The sequence below is a fragment of the Nothobranchius furzeri genome, chromosome 12 (genome assembly GCF_043380555.1).
Source record: "Nothobranchius furzeri strain GRZ-AD chromosome 12, NfurGRZ-RIMD1, whole genome shotgun sequence".
In the NCBI taxonomy this organism is placed as follows: Eukaryota; Metazoa; Chordata; class Actinopteri; order Cyprinodontiformes; family Nothobranchiidae; genus Nothobranchius; species Nothobranchius furzeri.
In genome coordinates, this window is record NC_091752.1 from 13,779,675 (window position 1) to 13,804,554 (window position 24,880).

The window sequence follows — 24,880 nt, forward strand, 5'->3', positions numbered from 1 at the left end:
ATAGAACTGAAGTCAAAATGGAACTGACTTAAAATGGCGTTGCCTTGTTTTATATCTCTGACTTGTTGATAAGTTTCAGTAAAGTAGATTGGACACTTGAAGTCAACACCAGATTCTCCTGCGGCAGCCGAAAGCTCTGATTGGTTGGAACAATGTGTCATGCGTTTCTATGGAGATGAGGATCAGTATGTCTGCACCGTAGTCCTGGTTTCATTAAACATAATTCATGACATATTTATTTCACAGATCATTCAATTGATTATTGTTGATCAACATCTGTTTTGCTTAATAATTTTAATCACAAATAAAGTACTTTGATTAAGTAAAGCTTCTTCTTCTCCTTCGGACTCTTCTCCTGGAATGTAAACAGTCAGAGGAACAACCCGACCTTGGTTTTTCTACACGGTGTTATTGTGCCCAGGGGCCAGCTGTATGGAGTTGAAAACCATGAACTTCATAACCTTACATATCCCCCCTTTTCAAGGTCAATGTGGTCCTTCAAGAGACCACTTGGTCGTTGAACAAACCCAAGTTATGAAGAATCTTCACAACAGAACCGGATGCGATCCCAAGGGAACAGCCATCTGTGGTGAGGTACGAACCCCACGCCGGAGAACAGTCTCGCACACTCCTCAGGAAGAACACAAGTCAGCAGGTTATTAATTATTCCCCATGGAAGCCATAAACGAAGCAACAGCAATGTCATATCCTCACGGGCAATAAAGCAAAGCAGGAGCAAAGCTTCAACGTATCCACGAACAGGGTAGTATTCCAATTAAAAATCGATTGTTGTATCCGCAGGCAGGGCAATATTCCAAATAAAAATTGAATTATGTAAGAGTACTTATCGTAATCCACAAAAAGGGAAGAGCGGGTGACAGTAAACCCAACGAATGAGGTGTCCCAGCAGCCACGCCGGAACCACAGTCGTCCAAGGCCAACGAGCCGGAGCACCCTCAGGAGTAGTCGATGCAGATGACGAGTCACGGATCCACCCCCAGGACGCAGGATCCTCACAAGCTCAGCAGAGGAGAGAGAGCACAGTGTAGGCACTTCAATGTAGACACGACAAAAGTGCATTTCATGTCATCAAAGAAATAAAAAAAATAATAAAAACCTAACTCTATGAGTGCCTTTTGTACTATGTGTTAGTTTTAAGTGTAGTTACCCATTAAGCGAAGAAATGGATGCAACCCTGACTGTGTAAGATGCAAAAAGGGATGATGCTAGAAGCAGAAAAGTGAAAGAAACCCTAACTGGTATCAGTGAATCCTCACTGTAAACACTTGTGTCAGGACAGGGGCAAAATTGGTTGTAGCCCCGCAGGATAAATCAAAGAAGTGATGATCACAAACATAATTTTCACTGCAAAAATCAACTGGTCAAAGGTACAATAAAAAACAGAAATGTAAATCAGCACTAAAATGTAAATCAGTGGTTAGTAATCATGTTCATGTTAATGTACCCCTAAGGAATGGTGATTAGTAAAGATTAAAAAAACAAAATTTTGGACAACAGTACTATGTGGCCTAACCCACTCACTGTTACCTGGCCTTTTACCTGACTCCAGGAGCCCACAGCACGTCCATCTCAACGCACCTTAAGTCTGCACGTGACGTATAACAGCAAAGACAACCATGTACACTCACAAACAAACAAATTTGTGTAATCAGAGATAGAAATCTGTGGAACCAACGGGACGCATTTACCACCCCCCTTTTGAAGTCGGTGGATTGATGTTGTTGGTATCGGCCAAATCTGTGGGACCCTTGTGCAGTTTGATATGGTCCCTGTGTACCCATTTGTAGACGGGCGCCTTGTTTTTGTCGGCGATTTTGATCTGATACACGACCGGAGAGATCTTATCTGAAATCAGGTATGGACCCGACCATCTGGGCAAAAGTTTCTTAGCCAGCTTCCCCGAGGTCGCATTTTTGCTACCCGTCTTGGGAGCGAAAATGTAGTACCAGGCCTGGTCACCTACAGCGAGTTCGGAATGTGAGGCTTTCTCATCGTAATACGTTTTTCTGCCTTCAGCTGACTTACCCAGAGATGCCTGTGCGAACGAGAATGCTGCAAGCAGGTGACGTCGCTCGACATCGCTGGTGAGAGCAGCCGCTTGGTCTATGACCTTCTCAATCTGTAACAGAAGTTCCGGGGGTCTACCCGGTGGCGTCGAGAGTGGTGGTGAGGTCGAAATCGCGTCCCCCCGCGAAAGATATGCCACCGAAGGGCGTCCGCCTGTGTCAGGCCACGGTTTGTACGGCTTTGGCTCCCGCACACGTGCAAACAGTCGTCCGGACGCACCGCTGATTCTAGCGTCAAGGCGTTGGAGACAGTCCAACCCTAAGAGCATGGGAATCGGCATCCCCTCGGTGATGTACACGAGGTGTTTAAAGGACATGCCTCCTATCGAGATGTTGACCTCAGTCGTCGCAGCCGCGGGCGAGGGAGCGCCATAGAACTCGTCAAAATCTTTTGGGCCCGAAATGAGTGTGGGGGGTGAGCTGTCCTCCCCCCTTTGTTCGCACATGCTGCTGTAAAGAGCTCCGCTGATGAGCGCGATGTCCGCTCCTGTGTCTAATAATGCGACACAGCGATGTCTCTGATTTACAGTGACCTCCACTGCGGGCCTACTAGATCCCTTTCTCACGACCAGAGGTGCAAGCAAAATTTTCTCAGTTACGGCGGTGGTAGTAGTGGTACTGCGGTCGTCATCTGCGGGTTCATCGCCTAACATCGCCACGGATGGAACGACCGGAGAGGTGATGTCGCTTTCCTTTGAGGTGTTGTTGTTTTCCTGTGAATCAGAACCTGTGAAAACATCAACCTGCAGCATTTCAGTCTCATTTTGTGGCTTCTCAGGCAAACCCGGACCTGCAGCCCGTGTCGCCTGAGAATCACGCATGAATTGTTTGACGTCCTCGCCGTCTTTCTGAAGAGCGCAAATCATGTTCATCATGTTAGTCATCATGGGAAGGAAAGTGTTTTGAATCGCCGCCTGAAGTTGGGCTTGAAATTGCATCGCTACCTCTGAGTCCATTTTCCAAAATAGTAAATAGTCTTTTCCTGTTTTAATTTATTAAGTTATTCTTCGAATTTGCCTTCTAATTAGATGTTTATTTAGAAACAACCTTACCTGTAGATTTCTTAAAAGAATTAGTTACAGGGAAGCTTGGCTGGTGAATGAATATTTTGGGCAAAATTGTTCAATAATGCCAAAAATATCACTGTCATTTGACCTGCCCAAGATGGCGGGTCGAGCTACGTGTCGGGCACCTAAGATGGCGGACCGCCGCGCATGCGCCGTCCGACACCCGGCTTCGATCCCCGTAGCCGAAACAACACCACAACGTGTTTTAGAACCGCCGCTAACGTTACCTTAAAGTACTCCGTACCGGAAGGTTTAGCGGATTAAAGGACGCAGTTCCGCTGCGTCGGAACGGCTAGAAAGCTCCGCGGGACGCGTTCCCGAGCCTTCACACCGAGAGTGGCTAGTTAGCTCGTCGGCTAATGCTAGCGAACGCCCTGTAGCGATCAGGGTCTCAAAATTGCCTCGATCAACCAACGTACCTCTCGCTCCGTGATTGAAAGGGTCTTAATAGTGTACGCAATCTGGATTCAGTACCGCTCTGCGGGTGTTCTCGGCTGACAGCGTTTACCGAGCAGTCAAGCAACGGCAGGTGCTAACGAGAATTCCGACTAAGAACAGCGCGAATCCTGCGCTCATCGAACGGAAATAAATTTCCGACGGAGTCTTCTGTCTCCGATTACACAAATGGACGCACACAGTGTCACAAACACCACGACAAACAATAAACAGACGGTTCCAATGCAATAAAACAGGAGAAATGTTTACCCTTAGATGTAGGCCTCAAAATGGCCACCAGCACACGTCAGCACTTAAGGTGTTTTGATGAAACAGCGCCTCCCGTTGGAGGGTGATGAATGTGCACCCCCCTTTCTAAGAGCTGACTGAGGAAGCGCTCGCCTTTTTCTTATTCTCTAACACACAGACACAGATAATCCCAAAATGTCTCAAAGTCGGCACAAAGTGAAACAAACTGTGCAGATATCAAGCTAGGCTCGCCATATTATGTAACGGAATCAAAGTGATGTAACTAACCAAAGTTGTATTTTAATACACTGTTAGTAGTTCACTTTTATAAACAGAAGAATAGGCTGTTTTTATCATCAGGGAGTTTAATTAAACACTCTGTATTGACTTTGAGACAAGAAAAGAGATATATGGGATCGTTTGAGAATCTTTAATTTCTGAATTATAAATTCTAAACAATCTACCAGGACTACTCTGTGATGGATGAGAATGGATTCGGATGTTGTGTTGGTGCGCGTGTGTGTGTGTGTGTGTGGGTCTGGTTCAGATTCTCTAGGATGACGTAATCGAATCTGGTCGTCTTTGTTATGACTAGATATCACGAGGCTTATAAAGTGATGACATGAGCCGCTATTTTGCCGTGTACGTACCCAGTGGGGTCTCCCAAGTAGATCAGGAATTGCCAGGTCTGGAAACCTCGGATGTATGATGGAGCTGTCGGTGCAGCGGTCACAACGTTTCAAAACCCGTCTGGAGGGTCGGCCCGGTACGATTCAGCAGCGTCAGCAGTTGCTCTTATTTTGAAAGGACGTCGTCTGGTTGTTAAACGACGAAAATCTCCCGTTTCACAGTTCTTAGTTTAAAGAAAACGCATCCGGCCAGGCTGCGCTTGTCTTTAGGATGATGGTGAATAGAACTGAAGTCAAAATGGAACTGACTTAAAATGGCGTTGCCTTGTTTTATATCTCTGACTTGTTGATAAGTTTCAGTAAAGTAGATTGGACACTTGAAGTCAACACCAGATTCTCCTGCGGCAGCCGAAAGCTCTGATTGGTTGGAACAATGTGTCATGCGTTTCTATGGAGATGAGGATCAGTATGTCTGCACCGTAGTCCTGGTTTCATTAAACATAATTCATGACATATTTATTTCACAGATCATTCAATTGATTATTGTTGATCAACATCTGTTTTGCTTAATAATTTTAATCACAAATAAAGTACTTTGATTAAGTAAAGCTTCTTCTTCTCCTTCGGACTCTTCTCCTGGAATGTAAACAGTCTGAGGAACAACCCGACCTTGGTTTTTCTACACGGTGTTATTGTGCCCAGGGGCCAGCTGTATGGAGTTGAAAACCATGAACTTCATAACCTTACAACTAAATTTATCTGAACGGAACTGAATTTATCTGAACGGGACTCTCGGACCTTTCCATTAATTTTTATATATGTTGTTGCAAAAGATCTGATTTAATACACCCCCGTTTTTGCCTTTTGCTTATGTGATTATTTGGGTTTGTTTGTTTCAGTCCAGGTTAGGGTGATAAACACTTCAAATTGTTTACATCCTTTGTGTTGTGAAGTGAGTGTGAGTTACAAGGGAAAGTTGTTAATAATTGTATTTATTTCTTATATGTCAGGAGAGAGACCTGGCTGGCACCCCGATTAAATCCCTTAGTTACACCTGCTTCCGTCACATAAAAAATTGGCACCCCAGGTGGGACCGTTAAAGGGCAGATATTAAATATACTGAAAAATACAAACCCGGTAATAACAAATAAATAGTTAGCATACAGAATAAAGAATAGACTGTAAAGGGTTAGGAAGACTAAACAAATTAGGACATTTGGAAATGGCAGCACAAGCTGGGTCAGAGAATCAAACTGGCCTGCCCGATGAGCCTCCTACATCATATTCCCTTTTGGATATGGAGCTGTTTGAGCTCCCAGGGCTGGCCACTCCGTTAGAGGCCATCAGCCCTGTTCCTGTGAGCAGAAAGTTAGATGAATGCACACAAACAGTGAATTGTTCCAGTTCACCTCCAGACCAGACCCAATACCAACTGGAAATAGGTGAAATAAAGTTAGACATTGAAGAGTTATCCAAAGGAATAACCTCTCAAATGGAACAGTTGAAGGAAAGATTGACTGAGTCATTCATGGAGCAGCAAAAACAACTAGTCAAGCATGTGGATACACGAGTTGAGTGCCTACGAACCCAGCTGGATGCTTCCCTTGGATGGAGGCTTAAAGATCAGTACACTGAAATTACCACGAAACTCATACCAGATATCATCCAACCAGTGAAAGAGGAGCTTTCCCTCTGTCTTAACACGTTGCACACCATGGCTGAAGAGCTCACCTCCACGCGGCTAAACCCCTCAATGGGACAGGCAAGCGTGCAGACCATGCCAGATGATTTAGGTGGGAGACCGCTGGGACATGCAGGTCACCCCAGACTGCAGTCGACAATAAGGAGCAGTAAACCAAATGATCTGCTTGACTCCCCTCGAAGCACTGCCATCCAAGGAGAAACTAGGGGCAGGCTTGCGGGAAAGGCTCCCATTAAAGTACAGTTCCCAACATTTGGAAGAATCGATGACTCCTCGGACCCCCTTCAGTACCTGGAGAGATGTGAAGATTTTTTAGCCCTCAACCCACTCACTGATGAGGAGCTCATGGCCACTCTCCGTAATGTGCTTTACGGTACTTCCAGGGACTGGTGGGATGTGGCCCGTCATAAAGTCCAAACGTGGACTGAATTCAACAAGCAGTTTCGTGCTGCGTTCCTATCTGAGGACTATGAGGATGAGTTGGCTGAAAGAGTGCGTAACAGAATCCAAGAAGAGAATGAAGGCATCAGAGACTTTGCTTACATGTATCAATCGCTATGCAAGCGATGGAAGCCCTCTATAACGGAAGGGGATGTTGTGAAGTTGATCCTAAAGAATATCAACCCCCAACTCGCCAGTCAACTGCGGAGCAGAGTCACCTCGGTGGATGAACTTGTTCGTCTGGGACAACAACTGGAGAAGGACCAACAAAACCAACTGCAATATGAACAGAGGAAAGGTCTGCGGAAGGCAGTTCAGAAGCCTCCTTCCAACCTAACTCCCACACCTTCCACTACACAAACGACACCACGCCAACTGAACCCAGCAGCTTCCACCCAACCTCAGGTGTACTGCTGGCGCTGCAAAGGCCACCATGCACCTGCTTCATGCCCCCAGTGGAGGGCTGATAAAAATAGGGCTCCAAACGTATCCAGTCCACAAACTTCTAGTAATCCCCAAAGGCAACTTCAAGGACCATTTCACTCACTTTCCCCCCATACCCAACAAGGAGCCACTGCCTCTGTAAGTTATTTTCCTGCACCTGCTGGAACCAGCATGCCCTGTCAGCTAATGATGCCATTGAATGTTGGTGCGTGGTCAGGACCTGCCATCCTGGACACGGGCTCCTCGTACACCCTGATAAATGAGAATGTTTGGTCCACAGTAAGTGATCCACAGGAGATTCTCAAGCCCTGGACCAGGGGACCTTTATATCTGGCAGACGGAGAAAGTCGGCAACCGCTAGGATGGAGCGAACTGAAACTGACTATACAATCTGCAACAGTGACATTACCTTGTGTGATCCTGCCTGGAAAAAGTCTCGCTTTCCCTGCAGTAGTTGGACTCGACTTCATTTTTTTTTTCAGGCTTACAGTTTGATGTCTCAGAAAACAGTTATTGGTTCAAAGCCAATAAGCATCAACGCTATCTATTTATAAGTGCATCTGCTGGGAAGCCCGGAAACCATTCTCAACCACATGTTGCTTTCTTTTCCGCAATGACTCCGGCACAATTAATATCTCCTCCTCACAACTACCTAGAAATGGCTGTACAAAATGCCCATCTAGACGACTTCGGAAAGAAACAACTGTTGTATCAACTACAAAATAACATACATATTTGTACCAATAGCTTGGGCCGTACTAACCTTCTCACCCACAAGATATTTCTCACTCACAATGTGCCCATCAAACAAAAGCCTTACCGTGTATCACCCTTCAAGTTGCAAGTGATTAAGGAGCATGTACAAGAAATGCTGGAGAAAGATATAATAGAACCATCCACTTCTCCTTATGCTTCTCCTGTAGTCCTGGTACCAAAAAAACTCGAGTCCAAACCACGATTCTGTGTTGATTACAGAAAACTAAATGCCGTAACCCGTACTGATGCTTATCCCATCCCTAACATTCAGGAGATATTAGAATCACTTGTTGGAGCTGCCATATTCACCACGTTGGACCTGAACAGTGGCTACTGGCAGGTCCAAATGGAGGAAGAGAGTCGTGAGAAAACAGCTTTTATCAGTCCCCTCGGCTTGTATCAATTTAAGGTGATGCCATTTGGGCTAAAAAATGCACCTGCCACCTTCCAAAGGTTAATGGAGGTAGTTCTGGGGGACTTGAGAGGAAAAAATTGTTTTGTATATTTGGATGATATCATTGTTTATTCATCCACACCAGAGCAGCACAGGTTTGACCTTCAAGCTGTCTTTGACAAACTGCAAATGGCGAATTTAACGGTGAACATGAAAAAGAGTCACTTCTTCCGTACCTCACTAAAATTCCTAGGACATGTGGTCTCCTCCTCTGGAGTGGAGGTAGACGCAGAAAAAACCAAGGCTGTTCAGGATTTCCCAGTCCCACAGAACATAAAGGAGCTACAGCGGTTTCTTGGAATAGCTGGATGGTACCATCGCTTTGTGCCTGGATTTTCACAGTTAACTGAACCACTTCATGCTTTGAAACGGAGAGGAGCAAAGTACATCTGGACACCTCAATGCCAAACAGCCTTTGAAACTCTTAAAAAATATCTAGTCTCTCCACCAATACTTGGCCATCCAGACTTCAACCTCCCTTTTATAGTATACACAGACGCCAGTGAAGTAGGTCTAGGGGCTGTGTTGACTCAACCAACAGGACTCGGGACAGAACAGGTTCTTGCTTTTGCCAGCCGCACCCTTAATAAGGCAGAGAGAAATTACTCTACCACAGAACAAGAGTGTCTGGCTGTGGTGTGGGCTCTTGAGAAGTGGAGATACTATCTGGAAGGGAGGCACTTCACGGTTGTTACGGATCATTCTTCCCTTGTTTCGGTCTTTAAGACCACCAAACCCAGCACCAGACTGATACGGTGGGCCCTTCGTCTACAAGAGTTCTCCTTCACGGTGGAATACCGTAAAGGCAGATATAATACCGTACCAGATGCTCTATCAAGAGCTCCAGTGGACCTCAATCAAATACCTACGTGTGCGGCTGTGTTGGGCTCACTGAAGGACTCCTCACCGGAATTACATATAACAGACGAGGATATCTGGAAAGCACAACAGATGGATCCAGATATTCAAAGCCTGTATGAAAAAATCATTGAAACAGGAGAAATCATTGAAGGTCCAACCACCAGGTTCACCATCATAGAGGATAAAGTGTACAGAGTGACCCAACTACCGCATAAAACTATATATCAAATCTACGTCCCCTCACCTCTTCGTCAACAGCTGCTCCATCACTCCCAGGACAATCCCTTATCTGGCCACCTTGGACGATTTAAAACTTACAAGAGGTTACAGTCCCTTGTGTATTGGCCCAGGATGAGCTTGGACGTAAGAAACTACGTTCGCAGTTGTAAGATCTGCCAGCTTTATAAACCAGAGAACCGGAAACCCCGCGGAAAACTTCAACAGACTCTGGTCAGTGGCCCTTGGGAGATGTTGGGGGTGGACCTCATGGGGCCTTTTCCTCGGAGCACCTATGGAAATGTATACCTGATAGTCTTTGTCGACTACTATACTCGATGGATAGAGTTATTCCCACTCCGTAAGGCCACAGCTCAGACTGTATCCCAAATCCTGATAAAGGAAATTCTCACCCGTTGGGGTTCACCCACCTACATCCTTTCGGACCAAGGCCCACAGTTTGTTTCATCTGTCTTCGAGGAAACGTGCAAACGGTGGAATCTCCAGCAGAAGAGAACTTCACCATATCATCCCCAAACGAACTTAACAGAAAGAATAAACCGAAATTTAAAAGCCATGATCGCATCCTACGTAGAGGAAAAACACAAAACCTGGGATATGTACTTATCACAGTTCCGTTTTGCCCTCAACTCAGCAGTGCATGAGTCCTCAGGAGTAACCCCTGCTGAGCTCAACCTAGGGTGCTCTTTAAAGGGACCCCTGGATAATGAGCTCCAACCCCATTTCAGTGATCCTGACTCGCATGCGTATCCCACGGCCAGGCAACTGACAAAACTCAAACACCTGGTTTCTCAACACATGGAAAAGGCTCGCCAAAAACAAAAGAAATATTATGACAAAGGAAGAAGAGAACCAGAGTTCAGGTCACAAGATCGAGTCTGGCTCCGCACTCATCCCAGTTCGAGAGCTGATCTGGCTTATTCTGCCAAGTTAGCCCCCCGTTGGAAAGGTCCCTACCGTATCACCCAGAAGTTAGGGCCTTTGAATTATGAAGTTGTCATGGAAGACACCGGAGAGGACCTACGGGTAGTACATGCAACCCAGTTAAAACCTTGCTATCCTCTTGCAGAGGAAGTCGACCAGGCACAGCGACAAAATCTCTTTCGGATATTTGAAGAGGATAGCAGTGACGAAGACTTCTCAGGGTTTATGTAAAACTAAAACCTATATGATTGACGCCTACGCAGGCTTTGGCTTATTGCAGGGGAGGGGGTGTGTAACAGCCCATGTCTGTCACCTGGTGCCTATCGGCTTTGGTTGAACTTGTTAAATTACTTATATGTGTGACATACAGTTTGGAGGTTATTGTCTTTATTTTTGTTGCTGATTTCTGTGACCTAAGAGAAGGACAGCATCACGTTGAGTATTGTTTTATTGATCGTTTTGTCTGCCTGACTTCTATAAGAGGTGAGTTAGGAGACACGCCCCGCCCCCGAGAGTGGTACTCCCTCACCTGTCTGGAGGACGCTGGAGACAGGAGGAAGTGAGTTTTGATCGGACGCTGCCAAGCGGTGTTATGGACTAAGGATTATCGCACCTACGACTAGGGAGAGGCTAGCTGACCTATGTGACTTATCTGATGTGCTGGAGGAGTAGGCTGGGAGCGTTTGTTCTGGTGAACCGCCGAAGCAGCGGCCTGTCGGGACCTCAGCGGTACCGTGAGTAAACAGCTGATCGACGCAGCGGTTGCTGCAGCTGCTGTATACTGAATCAGCGATAATCTTAGTTTTTTTTGCTGAGTATATTATGGACGCACATTTTTCTTTTCTGAACTGAACTGAACTGAATTTATCTGAACTGAACTGAATTTATCTGAACGGAACTGAATTTATCTGAACTGAACTGAATTTATCTGAACGGAACTGAATTTATCTGAACGGAACTGAATTTATCTGAACGGGACTCTCGGACCTTTCCATTAATTTTTATATATGTTGTTGCAAAAGATCTGATTTAATACACCCCCGTTTTTGCCTTTTGCTTATGTGATTATTTGGGTTTGTTTGTTTCAGTCCAGGTTAGGGTGATAAACACTTCAAATTGTTTACATCCTTTGTGTTGTGAAGTGAGTGTGAGTTACAAGGGAAAGTTGTTAATAATTGTATTTATTTCTTATATGTCAGGAGAGAGACCTGGCTGGCACCCCGATTAAATCCCTTAGTTACACCTGCTTCCGTCACAACTGAAATAACAGGCGTTTAGACGTTTTAGTTGTCCAGTTTTTTAAACAATGTTCACAGATTTCAGTTTTCTGCTGTTTAGGAATGGTTTTCTTGATTCTTAACTTACTTTTTGTGCTTTATTTGCTTGTTGGTGCTTTTTGCTTCTACATCTTTCAATACATTCAGCTCATTTTGACAGTTTTGCTTACTTACAGCTTCAGTTCTGCTATTTAGCTGATTCAGCTAACAGTTCAAGCTATCCAGCATTCAAACAGCATTTCTGCAAGAAATGCAATTTATCTTGTTCTGTTATTGTTACCGGTACTTGTCTTGCAATGTGAAATGCTTTGTAAGAAAAGTAATAAAATTTCCCCGCCAAAATTCAACTTAATAGTCCAGTGTGACTTATAAATGTTTTTTTCTTCATTATCATACATTTTATGGCTGGTGCGACTTATAGAGCTCCTGGAGTTGACGTCACTTCTCCCGGCATGCAACAGTTCAAATCGAAACTGCGCCATCTTGGCAGGCAGACGCCCCCAGCTGGGCTATTTGTTATCGTCAGAAAACGCAAACCGGAAATATGGTAGATTCCTGTTGTGCCCCAGGATGCAGAACAGACGCGGACGACATATGGGGCCTTCTACAGGATTCCCCAAGATCCGCAAACGTTGGATCATTGCAGTAAAACGTGCAATTGACCGGGCTAAAATGAAGCTGTTGGATCCTGGCAGTAAAGGTTTTCGCTTATGCAGCGACCACTTCATATCAGGTACTTAAACCACCGTTTCCTCAACTGTATATGGTCGTCGTCGTCTTGCTCCGCTTATCCGGGTCCGGGTCCGGGTCGCGGGGGCAGCATCCCAACTAGGGAGCTCCAGACCGTCCTCTCCCCGGCCTTCTCCACCAGCTCCTCCGGCAGGACCTCAAGGCGTTCCCGGACCAGATTGGAGATGCAACCTCTCCAACGTGTCCTGGGTCGACCCGGGAGCCTCCTGCCAGCAGGTCATGCCCGAAACACCTCCCCAGGAGGCATCCTGACCAGATGCCCAAACTATCTCAACTGGCTCCTTTTGATCCGGAGGAGCAGCGGTTCTACTCCGAGTCCCTCCCGAATGTCTTAGCTCCTCACCCTATCTCGAAGGCTGAGCCCCGCCACCCTACGTAGGAAACTCATTTTGGCCGCTTGTATCCGCAATCTCGTTCTTTTGGTCATTACCCTAAGCTCATGACCATAGGTGAGGATTGGGACGTAGATCGACCGGTAAATCGTGAGCCTGGCTTTCTGGCTCAGCTCCCTCTTCACCACGACAGATCGGCCCAGCATCCACATCACTGCAGACGCTGGACCAATCCGCCTGTCGATCTCCCGATCCCTCCTACCCTCACTCATGAACAAGACCCCTCAGGTCACTCTTCTTAAAGATGGGGACCACCACCCCGGTCTGCCACTCCACAGGAACTGCCCCCAATGACCACGCAATGTTGCAGAGACATGACAGCCCTACAACATCCATAGCCTTGAGATACCCAGGACGATCCTCATCCGCCCCCGGGGCTCCGCCTCTGTGTTAGTTGTTTGACTACCTCAGCAACTTCTGCCCCCGAGATTGGACAGTCCATCCCCAGGTCTCCTGGCTCTGGTTCCTCCTCGGAATGCGCATAGGTGGGATTGAGGAGCTCCTCAAAGTATTCCTTCCGCCGTCCGATTATAGCCCCAGTTGACGTCAGCAGCTCCCCATCCCCACTGTAAACAGTGTGAGCGAGTTGCTGCCTTCCTCTCCTGAGGCGCCGGACAGTTTGCCAGAACCTCTTTGGAGCCGCTCGATAGTCTTTCTCCATGGCCTCATCAAACTCCTCCCACACCCGAGATTTTGCCTCGGCAACTTTCACTGCTGCACCCCGCTTGGCTATCCGGTACCTGTCTGCTGCCTCCGGAGACCCACAGACCAGCCACGCCCTGTAGGCCTCCTTCTTCCATCTGACGGCTCCCTGAACCTCTGGTGTCCACCAGTGTGTACGGGGGTTGCCACCACGACTGGCACCGGCCACCTTGCAACCACAGCTAGCAACAGCCGCCACAACAATCGCAGAGTGGAACAAGGCCCACCTGGAGTCAATGCCCCCCACTGCTCTCGGGACACGGTCAAAGCTCTGCCGGAGGTGGAAGTTGAAGACCGTCTTGACAGGTTCTTTTGCCTGGCATTCCCAGCAGACCCTCACTATGCGTTTGGGTCTGCCAGGCCTACGCGGCATCTTCCCCTGCCATCTGATCCAACTCCCCACCAGGTGGTGATCAGTTGACAGCTCCGCTCCTCTCTTCACTCGGGTGTCCAAAACATACGGCCGCAGGTCAGATGATACATGACTACAAAGTATATCATCGACCTGCGACCTAGGCTGCCCTGGTACCAAGTGTACCGATGGGCATCCTTATGTTCGAACATGGTGTTCGTTATGGCCAAACTGCGGCTTGCACAGAAGTCCAATAACGAAACACCACTCGAGTTCAGATCAGGTGGGCCGTTCCTCCCAATCACACCCCTCCAGGTCAAGCTGTCATTGCCCACGTGAGCATTGAAGTCCCCCAGCAGGACAATGGAGTCCCCCTGATAGTACTCGTCCCAGGGACTCCAAAAAGGGTGGGTACTCTGAACTGATATTTGGCCTTTAAGCACAAACAACACAAACTGTATATGGTATTTATTTTAAATGTGTTTATTACTATTCTTAAGTGGGCTTCCTAAACTTATTTTGGCATGGCTTTTTCTGTCTTATTACTCATAGCATCAAGTAAACGTCACGTAAAATGTTCCCTCGTGATTTCTGCGTGCTGCCGTTTACGTGTCTTATGATCCCAGCAATTAACCGGCTAAGCTGTATTTCATTTTAAGCAATGGCTGATCACTTGTCAGATCACACATAAAAATCACTTTGGATTGCTATTATCTGTCTCACCGAGACAGATCTCAGACAGATCCTGAGACGCTCCTGCCTGACATATTTATTTTATTCACGGAAAAAATTCAGACTAGTGATTTCTCTTGGCGTTCAGTTTATACATTCAAACAGCACAGCATTCTATTTAAACTTCTTACATGTAAATCTGTTATTTGTCCATCCATCCATCCATCCATCCATCCATCCATTTTCATCTGCTTATCCGGAGTCGGGTCACGGGGCCAGTAGCCTATGTTGAGAGGCCCAGACTTCCTTCTCCCCAGCCACTTGGGCCAGCTCCTCCGGGGAAATCCCAAGGCGCTCCCTGGCCAGGTCCGCTCCGACATCTTCTGGCGTTTTTAAAAATTATCCCAGGGGCATGGTAAGGGTTGAAGATGTTTAGTCTATTTAATTACTGACTATTTAAAACGATTTATTTGGTTTTAAAGTGTGAAGTAAAATCCAAGCCGATCCCTTTCATTTTGTTTACCTTTGTTGCCTGCCAACATGGCGTCTACTCTCTGAGAGTCACGTGACGTCCGGAGCTCTATACTCTGGAAAATACAGTAGATATGAAGTTGCATCACTGCAATAGACTTTTATTTTGAAAATTACTGGGGGTTTTACACTGAAACCAGTTGTGATTTTCGTTCTTCCCCTATGTTATCTGTGGAAATTGTCGCGTCCCAGAAGCTCACAGCAAACATAGATCCTATCTTTAGTGACACAATGTGCTGTGTGCCTGAAAATTTCCGCGTTGCGGCTGGTTTGAATCACAGCCTTAAACTCTAATGGATTCTATTTGAAGCTGTGAGGTTTGGCACAACTGAGGCCTCCTGCGTGCAGTAGGGGTTATTTCTGGCTCCCGAAACAGGATCTTCAGAGCTTTTTCCCACAGAGACAAACTCACAAGTATGCTTTCATACCAAATATGGACCAGCCCTCCAGCTCACCCGTAGGTTTCTGGAGTTGAATTGAAGGCCAATGGGTGGTTCCCACCTTAGCCATTAGACTAAAATTATTTTTGATTTTAGCCAGAATTTAGTCACCCAGTTTGTTTTATTTGTCTTATATTAATCAACTAAAGTAATATTAATTTTCAAATTCTATTGAGGAAATGTTAACTACACCTACTTGTAACTGTAAAGAAATATGAAACATTCACATTTACACTTTGGATCAATCAAACTATAATAGTTTTAATAACAATAATTAATGAAAAATGCCAACATTATGTCTTAGTATTAAAGTAAACAAATCTATATAATGTGCAGTAATATTTGTAAACATGATGGGAAATGAAATTATATCATCAAAACATTAAAAGGTGTTAAAAACAGAACCCTCTGCATGTCGTCCACTCACTAAACGATGCTCGATGGCCAGTGATCAATCTGAATAAGAAATAACAAAGGCTGGAGCACTCGAGTGAATAAAACTTTTAATAGGTGCGAGTACAAAAGAATTTGCTCAAGTTTTGATACTTCTCGTCTTCATCAGAGTCCGATCAATGACATCAATGTATCAGTGGTGAGATATTGGATATTGGAGACGGCAGCATGAAGAACTGAGCCAGTGCAAAAAGACAAAAAATGCTTCTGAGATAATAAAAGCAGATAGCCAACACTTGAAAACTGTCTTGAAGACTGAGTGAACACACACAGAGCACACGGTTATGGAGTTTCCAACATGCAGATCCGAATGAAAGCCAAATCAACCCTCAAATAAATGAATATTTAAGATTTTAGAGTTGGACCATCGTGGTGTCTAAGATTTATGAGACAAAAGGACTGTCCATCAGCGGATGGACAACTCTGTCAGCAACTCCCTCCAGATCACGAGGAGAAAACAACTAAGATAATTCACACAAAGACAGATAAATGAATATTCCAACAGACCACAAAGGATCATAAACATGGATGAAGATCAGCAACACGTTTCGAAAAGCTGGACTGCTGCTTGATGATGAAGAGGACGGCGCAACAGCTGCAAAAGCCATTAGATTCCAACACTGACAAAGAGAATGAGTGGTATTTGGTTTTTAGAACGACAACAAAGAGAGAGAGTGGCCGACGAGGTCATTTTGGGCCTGTTTGTGTCCGACACTGATGAAGAGGACTTTGGTGGGTTTAGTACGCAGGAGGATTATGATGATGCAAGGAATGATGACTTAGTTTTCTGGTATAGTAGGCTGGTTATTTTCATACAGTAAATGGCCGCGTTACTGCACCTTTACTACTGTGCTATAGACAATCATTTTTTAAAACTATTTAAATTTAGCCATTTAACGTTATTGCCTCGTCAAGCACTACAAGCTTTGTTTTCTGTTATACTGCACTACTACAGTACTGTGACAGCAGTACGTGTGCACCGCTGTATAATATGTGCACTGCACTAACGCTGTTCATCATGTCAAAGATGTGAAAGTTTGATTGTAAGATTGATTGTGTTTCTCAAATGTTAACAAATCCTGTCTGTCTGGACAATCCCATCTGTGGTAACAGGAACTCGTGTATACGGTGATTAAACATTAAAACACTTTTGACTCATAGTTGGGTGCAGCCTATATACGGAACAATCTGCCATTTCACCCAAATTTAGCTGGTGTGGCTTATATTGAGGAGATTATGGTAAATTGAATCCATTCACAGGAAAGCATATGTGAAGCGTTTTGTTATTGTTGAGGTCTGTAGAAAGCTCTTTTCTTGTCTGGATCCTCTCCAGCTAGTGGACCTTAATTTCCTGGTTCATTACTACCAGCGGAGGAAGACCGGTAACACCCCATTCCTGATGCACTTTTGCAAATGACCGTTGTTTAGTAGTAGGGCTGGACGATATGGGCGGAAACTTATATCTCTATCTTTTTGCTGAATTCCGATATACGATATATATCTCGTTATTTTTCATCCTGTAACTTACTCCAAGCTGTCTTGAGGAATTATATACATAAAACAGTAGATTAAATGCATAAAAATGTATTGATTCTTTTTAAACTTTAACCTTAGTGCCTATTCTCTGGTACAGCTGTCTGTTAACACACACACACACACACACACACACACACACACACACACAGTTGAGAGCTAGCGGTGTATCAAATGTCCCACAGACACCTTTTAATTATATATTTATAATTAATGTAAAATTATTTTAATTTCATCTAGAGGTGGCCCATATCATATATTTCTTGTCCAGAGAAAAAAAAAATCTATCATGTTAAACTAAATGTATGATGATGTAATTGCATCTACTGAAGATCACATGAGTCGTGCACCGTAGAGTTATTAGTTATCAGGGCAAACATGGCTGGAGTCTAACAGTATATATCAGCGATTATACTGTAATGACTCAGTCTCTGGTTGCTCTTTTATCAGTATTATTTTTGGGCTACTGTCACCATAACATACAAACTCTTAACTTTTTCAACAGAATCGCTTGTAACGGAGTATTTACTAGCATAGCAAACCAGAGCGGAAAAAACCAGAACAACTTTTCTCACCCGTTGAGCTTGCCTTCAAAATAAAATGTTAACCTTATAGTTTACTATTCAAACCCATACAATATGTTTGAGGTAATTTGGCCACTTCGGCTATCCATAGATGTTTCCTGATTACACAGCTGAGGGAGGGGAATGGCTTGTCTCTCCGGCTCCCGCACAAGCAGGACAGTAAAACAGAACTCCGTTGGCTTTAAACATCCCCAAATAATTAAAAACCAGGACGCGAAATGCTAAGTTTAGAGCAGCAGATTTACCCAGAGGCTCTCAGATTGAGCAAACTTGTGAGAATACACATAATAGCTGCTTGGAGATGGAGCAACATGTCGCTAGTATAGCGGCTAATCGCTAGCATAGCAGTTTGACCAGTTATATCGATATAAAGATAAAAGTCATCTTGTATCTTGTTTAAAAATTATATCGATATTCGATATTTTTAAAATATGGATATATTGCCCAGCCCTATTCAGTAGGTTGGTTTTAAATTGGTTTACTTAGAAAAAGCATGGAAAATGGTACAAACAAGGCAATGTGACCCCCAAAGCATGGTTATTAGGGCTGCACAATTAATTAGATTTGATTATGATCATGATTTTGGTGGCCACAAATAAATGAACCTGGTCATCAATGGTATTTACATTCCAAATGCGAGCTCCTCTGCTTGGGTGAAAGCATGCTAAAGCTTCCTGACTAAAAACCTCAGGCTACCATATTGGCTCGGGGTCCTGAGCCTGACGATGACATCACACTCGATGATTAGCTGAATGTAGGACTTAAGCAAGTTACGATACCACGTTCGTAAAAGGTACATTAGTACGTTGATACTGAAGATTTTGATTGGTCTGAACAAAATTGCGGTTGTAGTCCCTGCAGTTTATGTAGTTTCATATTGTTTGCAAAACGAAGACAATATGGTGTTAACAAATTACAGTTAAGAAAACATTTAGGCAGTAACAAACAAGAAATAATTTTTTCTTATTTTATTTTTTTTCCTCGTGTCCTGTCTGGCTGTGAAGCAAACGGAATTAATGTCAAACAAGAATTTATTAAAACTGCTCTACTCTTCACAAAACTTGTGTGTGAAAGCCGAGTGGATATGTCATAGTGTGACATCAGGCAGGCAGAGCAGATCCACTACCTAGCTTGAAGGTAGTACCTACAATCGCGACGGCAAGTTGGACTGACGAGAGCATCTCATGTCTGGATTGGAATGGAAAATACAGCAGCTTCTGGAGATGAGGGGCACCACGGTCAGAAGCTTGTGCCTCGATACGGATTGTCGTCCGTTGTGTGGAGTTGATTCAGGTTCAGAGCAAGTGGCATTAAATAAGGGCAAGTGATATGCAAAGAGTGTCGCAGAGTTGTCTGCCTCGCAGCAACTAATTTGTTCATCCAACTGAAAAAACGTCACAAGCATAAATATGAGGAAGGCCTGAAAGCCACAGCTAATGCTAAATCAAAAATTCCTCATCCATGTCCAGCAGCAACCCGGACAACCATAAATAAATCCCTGCACCGTGCAGTACCCTATCCATCTTCTTTACAAAGACACACAGAAGTAACAGATGCAATATCTTTATTTGACCAAAGACATGTGTCCAATCAAAACTTGAGCAATGAAGGCTTCAGAAAAATGATCAAAACACTAGACAAAAATACGCATAAATATTTCTCCAAAGTGGCATTGCCTGCGCTATATGGAAAATGTCAGGAGGGAATAGAGCGAGTTATCTCAACTCTCGAGTACTTCGCAGCCACGACTGACCTGTGGTCAAGCAGAACAATGGAACCGTACATGACCTTGACAATTCACTATATCTGTAGAGATTTTCAAAAGAAAAGTCTGTGCTCGCAAACTTAATTTTTCCCAGAAGACTACAAAGGAGAATCTATAGCTGTGGAACTGTGGGAGGCACTGGCTTCTTGGAGCCTGCAAGAAGAGAGACTTGTCTGCATCACAACAGACAGTGGATGTAATTTCATCAAGGCGGCCTCTCAATGAATGGTCAAGACTTAAGTGCTTTGGCCATAGGCTCCATCTAGCAATTGGTGAGTAGTAAGCTACGAATATTATAATAATAATTAATAATACTGATAAATAGTCTACAGTAGAAAATTGATTGATTCTGTTTTACGTTAACATGATTTATATTATTTTTACAGAGACGACAATGAAGGGTCCACGGATTGACTGCGCAGTAGGGATGTGCAAAAAGTTTGTCGGCAGTTTCTCCCACAGCTGGAGGCATAAAAGGGAGCTAGCAAGAGCTCAAAAGTAGCTGAAGCTTCCAGAGCAAGGGCTGAAGACGGAATACCCAACAAGATAAGGGTCCAGGCAGGCAATGATCGCAAGAATCCTGGATCAGCAGAGGGCCATTTCACAAGTATAATCTTCCGATCAAAAAACAAGGCAAGTCAGGCAACTCATCCCAACATGGCAGTATCCTGATGTCCTGGAAGTCATAAACGAAACCCTCCAACCTCTGATTGAGTTTACTGATGTGCTGTTCAGTGAGAAGAATGTCCGTATTTATTTTGTGAAACCAGTTCTCCACCTGTTCTGATCCTCTATCCTCAAAATAAGCGAAGATGTTGCAGACCCAGACCTGCCAACCTGTACCTACCTTTTGCGTAGCCAGTACGCAATTTGGCATCTATTTACGCTGGTACGATTCACCCCTCTAAACTACGCAAAAAGCTGCCGATACGTGAGTTGAGTTCTGCTGGCAAATATGCATGTGTGGTACTCATGTCTCACAACACGACTCAGCGGCGCGGTGAAGAAGTTTAAGCCAATCATCGTAGAAAAGCAGAGAAAAACCAGAGCTAACTATCCTGCCTAGCCTATAGCGTAACACCCCCGCCCCCCCTCCCCCCTGCCTCGTCCTGCCTGCTGCTCCTCTCTCCCTCCGGTTCGCCACTCGCTGCTGTTCTGGTAAGGTTAAGTGTGTGTGTGTGTGTGTGTGTGTGTGTGTGTAACATTTTCCATCCAGTAAATGGGGAGATTACAGCGTGAAAAGCAATGGAGTTGCAAAAGTCCGTGAAAAAACACCACACAAGTGGTACTCAGAAAATTTCGACAAGATTGGCAGGTCTGCAGACGTGACCAACACCATCAAACCCCAAATTCTCACTTACCTGGAGGATAAATACAAAGATCCAGTGGCACAAGAAGTGCTTGACATGGCCCCTGCATCTGATCCATGCTTCAAGCTGAGATATGTTGGTGAGGACAGTACTGCCTCAATCCAGGAAAGAATTCTGTCTGAGATGGCTACCTTTGCAAGCATGGTGAGGAGGAATTGTTAACACATTAGATACAGATTTTAAACTAAATTAAATATTAAGTGGATTTTAATATGCTGAGAGGACCTTTTTATGCTGTGATCTTAATATGGACTTTAAATATGTTTTGTTACAAAGATTTTTTGTTTATACTTACTTTACATTGTACTTTTAGAGGAAACAGGCCCAGTGGATACAAGTGGAGGGGCTGCCGAGGATGCACCCAGTACATCTAAAAAATAAGAAGACCTTGGGGAGCTTCTTCAAGGTCACTGGGCCAACAACACCGAGACCCTCTCCTTACCAGGAACAACAGGCTGTTGCCTCTGAGCTCCAGTCTTACCTACAGTGTGCCAACCTTGACAGTGAAGGGGATCCACTGGACTGGTGGACAGAACATCAAAGACTACAGACATCTTAAACAGCTGGCTCAAAAGTACTTGTGCATTCCTGCAACAAGTTCCCTGTCGGAGAGGGTCTTTAGCACTGGGGGAAATGTAGTGACCTACCTTCAATCATATCTCCAGCCAGAAAATGTTGACAGGCTGTTTTTTGTTTTTTTGGCAAAGGCCTAATTTCCTCAGCCTTTGCTGTACACAGGAGGCCTTTTCTCTATAAGCTGTAACTGTTTCCGTTAAGTTGCACCTTGAGATTGTTCTCTGCAATAACATATTTAGTTAGCACTTTGAAAAATAAAAGTATAGGATCTTTTTGAAGGGGATTTGCATTATTTATAATCTATTCTAAAGTTTCAGTTTTGACAGAACAACATTGTTTGTAATTGGTGCAATAAAAATACACATTTTACCAGATAAGATGAATTATTGTGATTAATAACTTATTACAATATTAATCAAAATTATTTTGGTCATTATCGTGCTGCCCTAATAGTCATCAGGCAAAAAAGCCTCAAATCCTGTGAGACATTAGTTTTCATCCTTTGCTTGGCTCTCCCCATTTGGTGACCTAATACATTTCTATTTGATCAGTATGTGGAAATGTGTGGATCAGTGTGAGCCTTACCCTAAATGAAGAAGATGTGAAAATCATGGCTGCTGCTGCATCTAGTCTGATTCTTTAAAGAACAGACACTCCGGCATGCTGTTGTACTAGACAGATAAACAATGGAGACATTATCCAAGCCATGTCCCAGATCAAATAAATAATCCAACAGTTCTTTCTCAGTTATCAGACTTTCGTAGAGTGTGAGTGATTTCAGGATGTGTGTTTCAATAGTAACTGTTTGTACTCTCCATCCCTGTAGATCATGTATTTTTGTGGTTTGTACCATCGCTGGTGGCTGCAGCCTGTGTGGCTGCCTCACGCCTCACCCTCCATTTGTCCCCCACCTGGCCCTCCCGACTGCAGCGCCTCACAGGCTACATATGGGACAACCTGGTGCCGTGTGCTGAGAAACTACTCATGTGTGTATCTAAATGTCACTCGGATGATCCAGATACTCAGAACACTTTATTGATTCATTCCAAGTGTGGCCAACCCCTACTTCCATCTTACAAATGCTCCAATCTTCCATATCTGTGAATTCTATCAATTACCTGGTCAGCCTTTCTCCACATTCTGCAGGAGGTTGTTACGCTGTTGGAGCAGAGACACAAAACACGCAGGATAGTTTGTCTCGGGGTCCAGGATCACACACCACCACTTTACATCAGCTAAAAACACTTCTTTATTTATTTAAAATTTTTATTGAGATACCAATGTGCATTAATTTACAATAACAATACAATCTGTTCCCCTCAAATATTTTTTTAGTTTTTCTTACATGAACAGATAAAATAATTCCTACGCACACATTTATATAAAATTGATAAAAAACAAACAAATAGAAACTTAGAAGAAACCCAAAACAAACACAAACAACAAAACACTCCCAAAAAAAGGGGGGGGGGGGGATAATACTAATCAGCTGGTAGAACGTTTAATGGCTTGCAATAGTTTACAAAGGGGCCCCAGATACGATCGAATCCTCTGTAATCCCCCTTCGCCACAAGGCCTTTCTTTTGCACTCTAAGAAATGACATCACATCTCTAAACCAAAAAGAAGCTGAAGGTGGCTTTGAAGACTTCCAAAGGAGTAAGATGCAACGTCTAGCCAAAAGTGACGTAAAGGCTAATATTTTGAAGTGTGTAGGGTCGGTTAGACCAGTGTTGTCTGGAAGCCCAAAAACCGCTAGTAATAGTGCAGCTTCACCACTACAGCGTGGGGACATTCACCACTGTTAGGTTTGAGGGCCAAAGTTCGGTGGTCTCTGTCCACAAGCGGCTCCTTCCCAAGCTGAAATGCCTCCATCAGCAGCATGGACACATCTGTAGAAGACAGGATGTTCTCCTCTGGCACACCAACAATGCGTATATTATTGCGGCGAGACCTGGACTCCAAATCCTCGCATTTATTCTTCAAATTGGCTAATTCCTTCGACATCACATCCACTTTGGCTTGGAGGTGGACAATGTCATCCGTGCATGTAGAGAGAAACTGCTCCATCTCCGTAACTGTGCTTCTGAGGCCAACGAAATCCTGCCGTATGGCCGTTATGTCTGAGGAAAGGTCCGTCTTTAGTTGCTGTATGTCAGACCTGAGAGACGTGAGATTCTCAGCAAACGCTGCCGTCAGTTCCTTTTTAAACAGTGTTGAAATTTCTTCACGAAGTTCAGAGAGCAGTTCAGCCTTCGTGAACTTCTCCGTATCGACGAGCAGCTTGTCGGGCGACCCAGGCAGTGGCGAAGTATTACCACGAGGCGGGGATGCAGTGCTAGCAGCAGGCCGCAAGTTCAGCTGAGAGGTGTTTGCGCTCTTATTAACCTTACGCGACATTCTAAACGCAAAATGCGAAAACAGTCTTGTCTCGAAACTACACAAAACAGCTGATATATTTAAAAAACCGTCAAAATGTGCCTGGAAATACTCAATAATAACTAGACTCTGCAGGAGCTGTGTTTGGTGCGACCTACGCCATGTTCACATAAACCGGAAGTCCAGCTAAAAACACTTCTTGCTGACTATTAGAATAGAATGGACTTTATTAATCCCAGTGGGGAAATTCACTTGTTACAGCAGCTCTTAATAAAAAGGAAACTTGGGTTTCTAGAACTATGCAGCAAAAGGGATACAGACATACTAATTGCCGCAAGCCGCTTCTGGGATGTGTCAATTTCCGCAGTTAGCATTGAGCTAGACAGGAAATTGCCCACAGTTTTAATGTAAAATCCCTGGTAATTTTTAAAATAATAGTGCAGCGATGCAATTTCTTCTACAAGGTGGGCCATTTATATGGATACACCTTAATAAAATGGGAATTTTGGTGAAATTATCGTCCTGTTTGTGGCACATTAGAATATGTGAGGGGGCAAACTTTTCAAGATGGGTGGTGACCATGGTGGCCATTTTGAAGTTGGCCATCTTGGATCCAACTTTTGTTTATTTTCAATAGGAAGAGGGTCATGTGACACATCAAACATATTGAGATTTTCACAAGAAAAACAATGGTGTGCTTGGTTTGAACGTAACTATTCTTTGATGAGTTATTTACAAGTTTCTCTTTGTACACAGCCATTGACAGGTTGAAGAGGTTAACACATGAGGAGCGGATCAAAATTGTGTTGATATCTGGTGA

At 44.3% G+C, this 24,880-nt stretch overlaps 1 protein-coding gene across 3 annotated transcripts in view; it reads left to right on the top strand.

The window, feature by feature from the left end:
* Positions 1 to 24,880, top strand: part of ccnj (cyclin J) — a 69,016-nt gene that overhangs the window by 38,450 nt on the left and 5,686 nt on the right. For all 3 annotated transcript variants that reach the window (XM_054734951.2, XM_054734948.2, XM_054734949.2), the window contains one exon: positions 22,510 to 22,669. In XM_054734951.2, the coding sequence (XP_054590926.2) occupies positions 22,510 to 22,669 (160 nt within the window). The remainder of the gene's footprint in view (positions 1 to 22,509; positions 22,670 to 24,880) is intronic.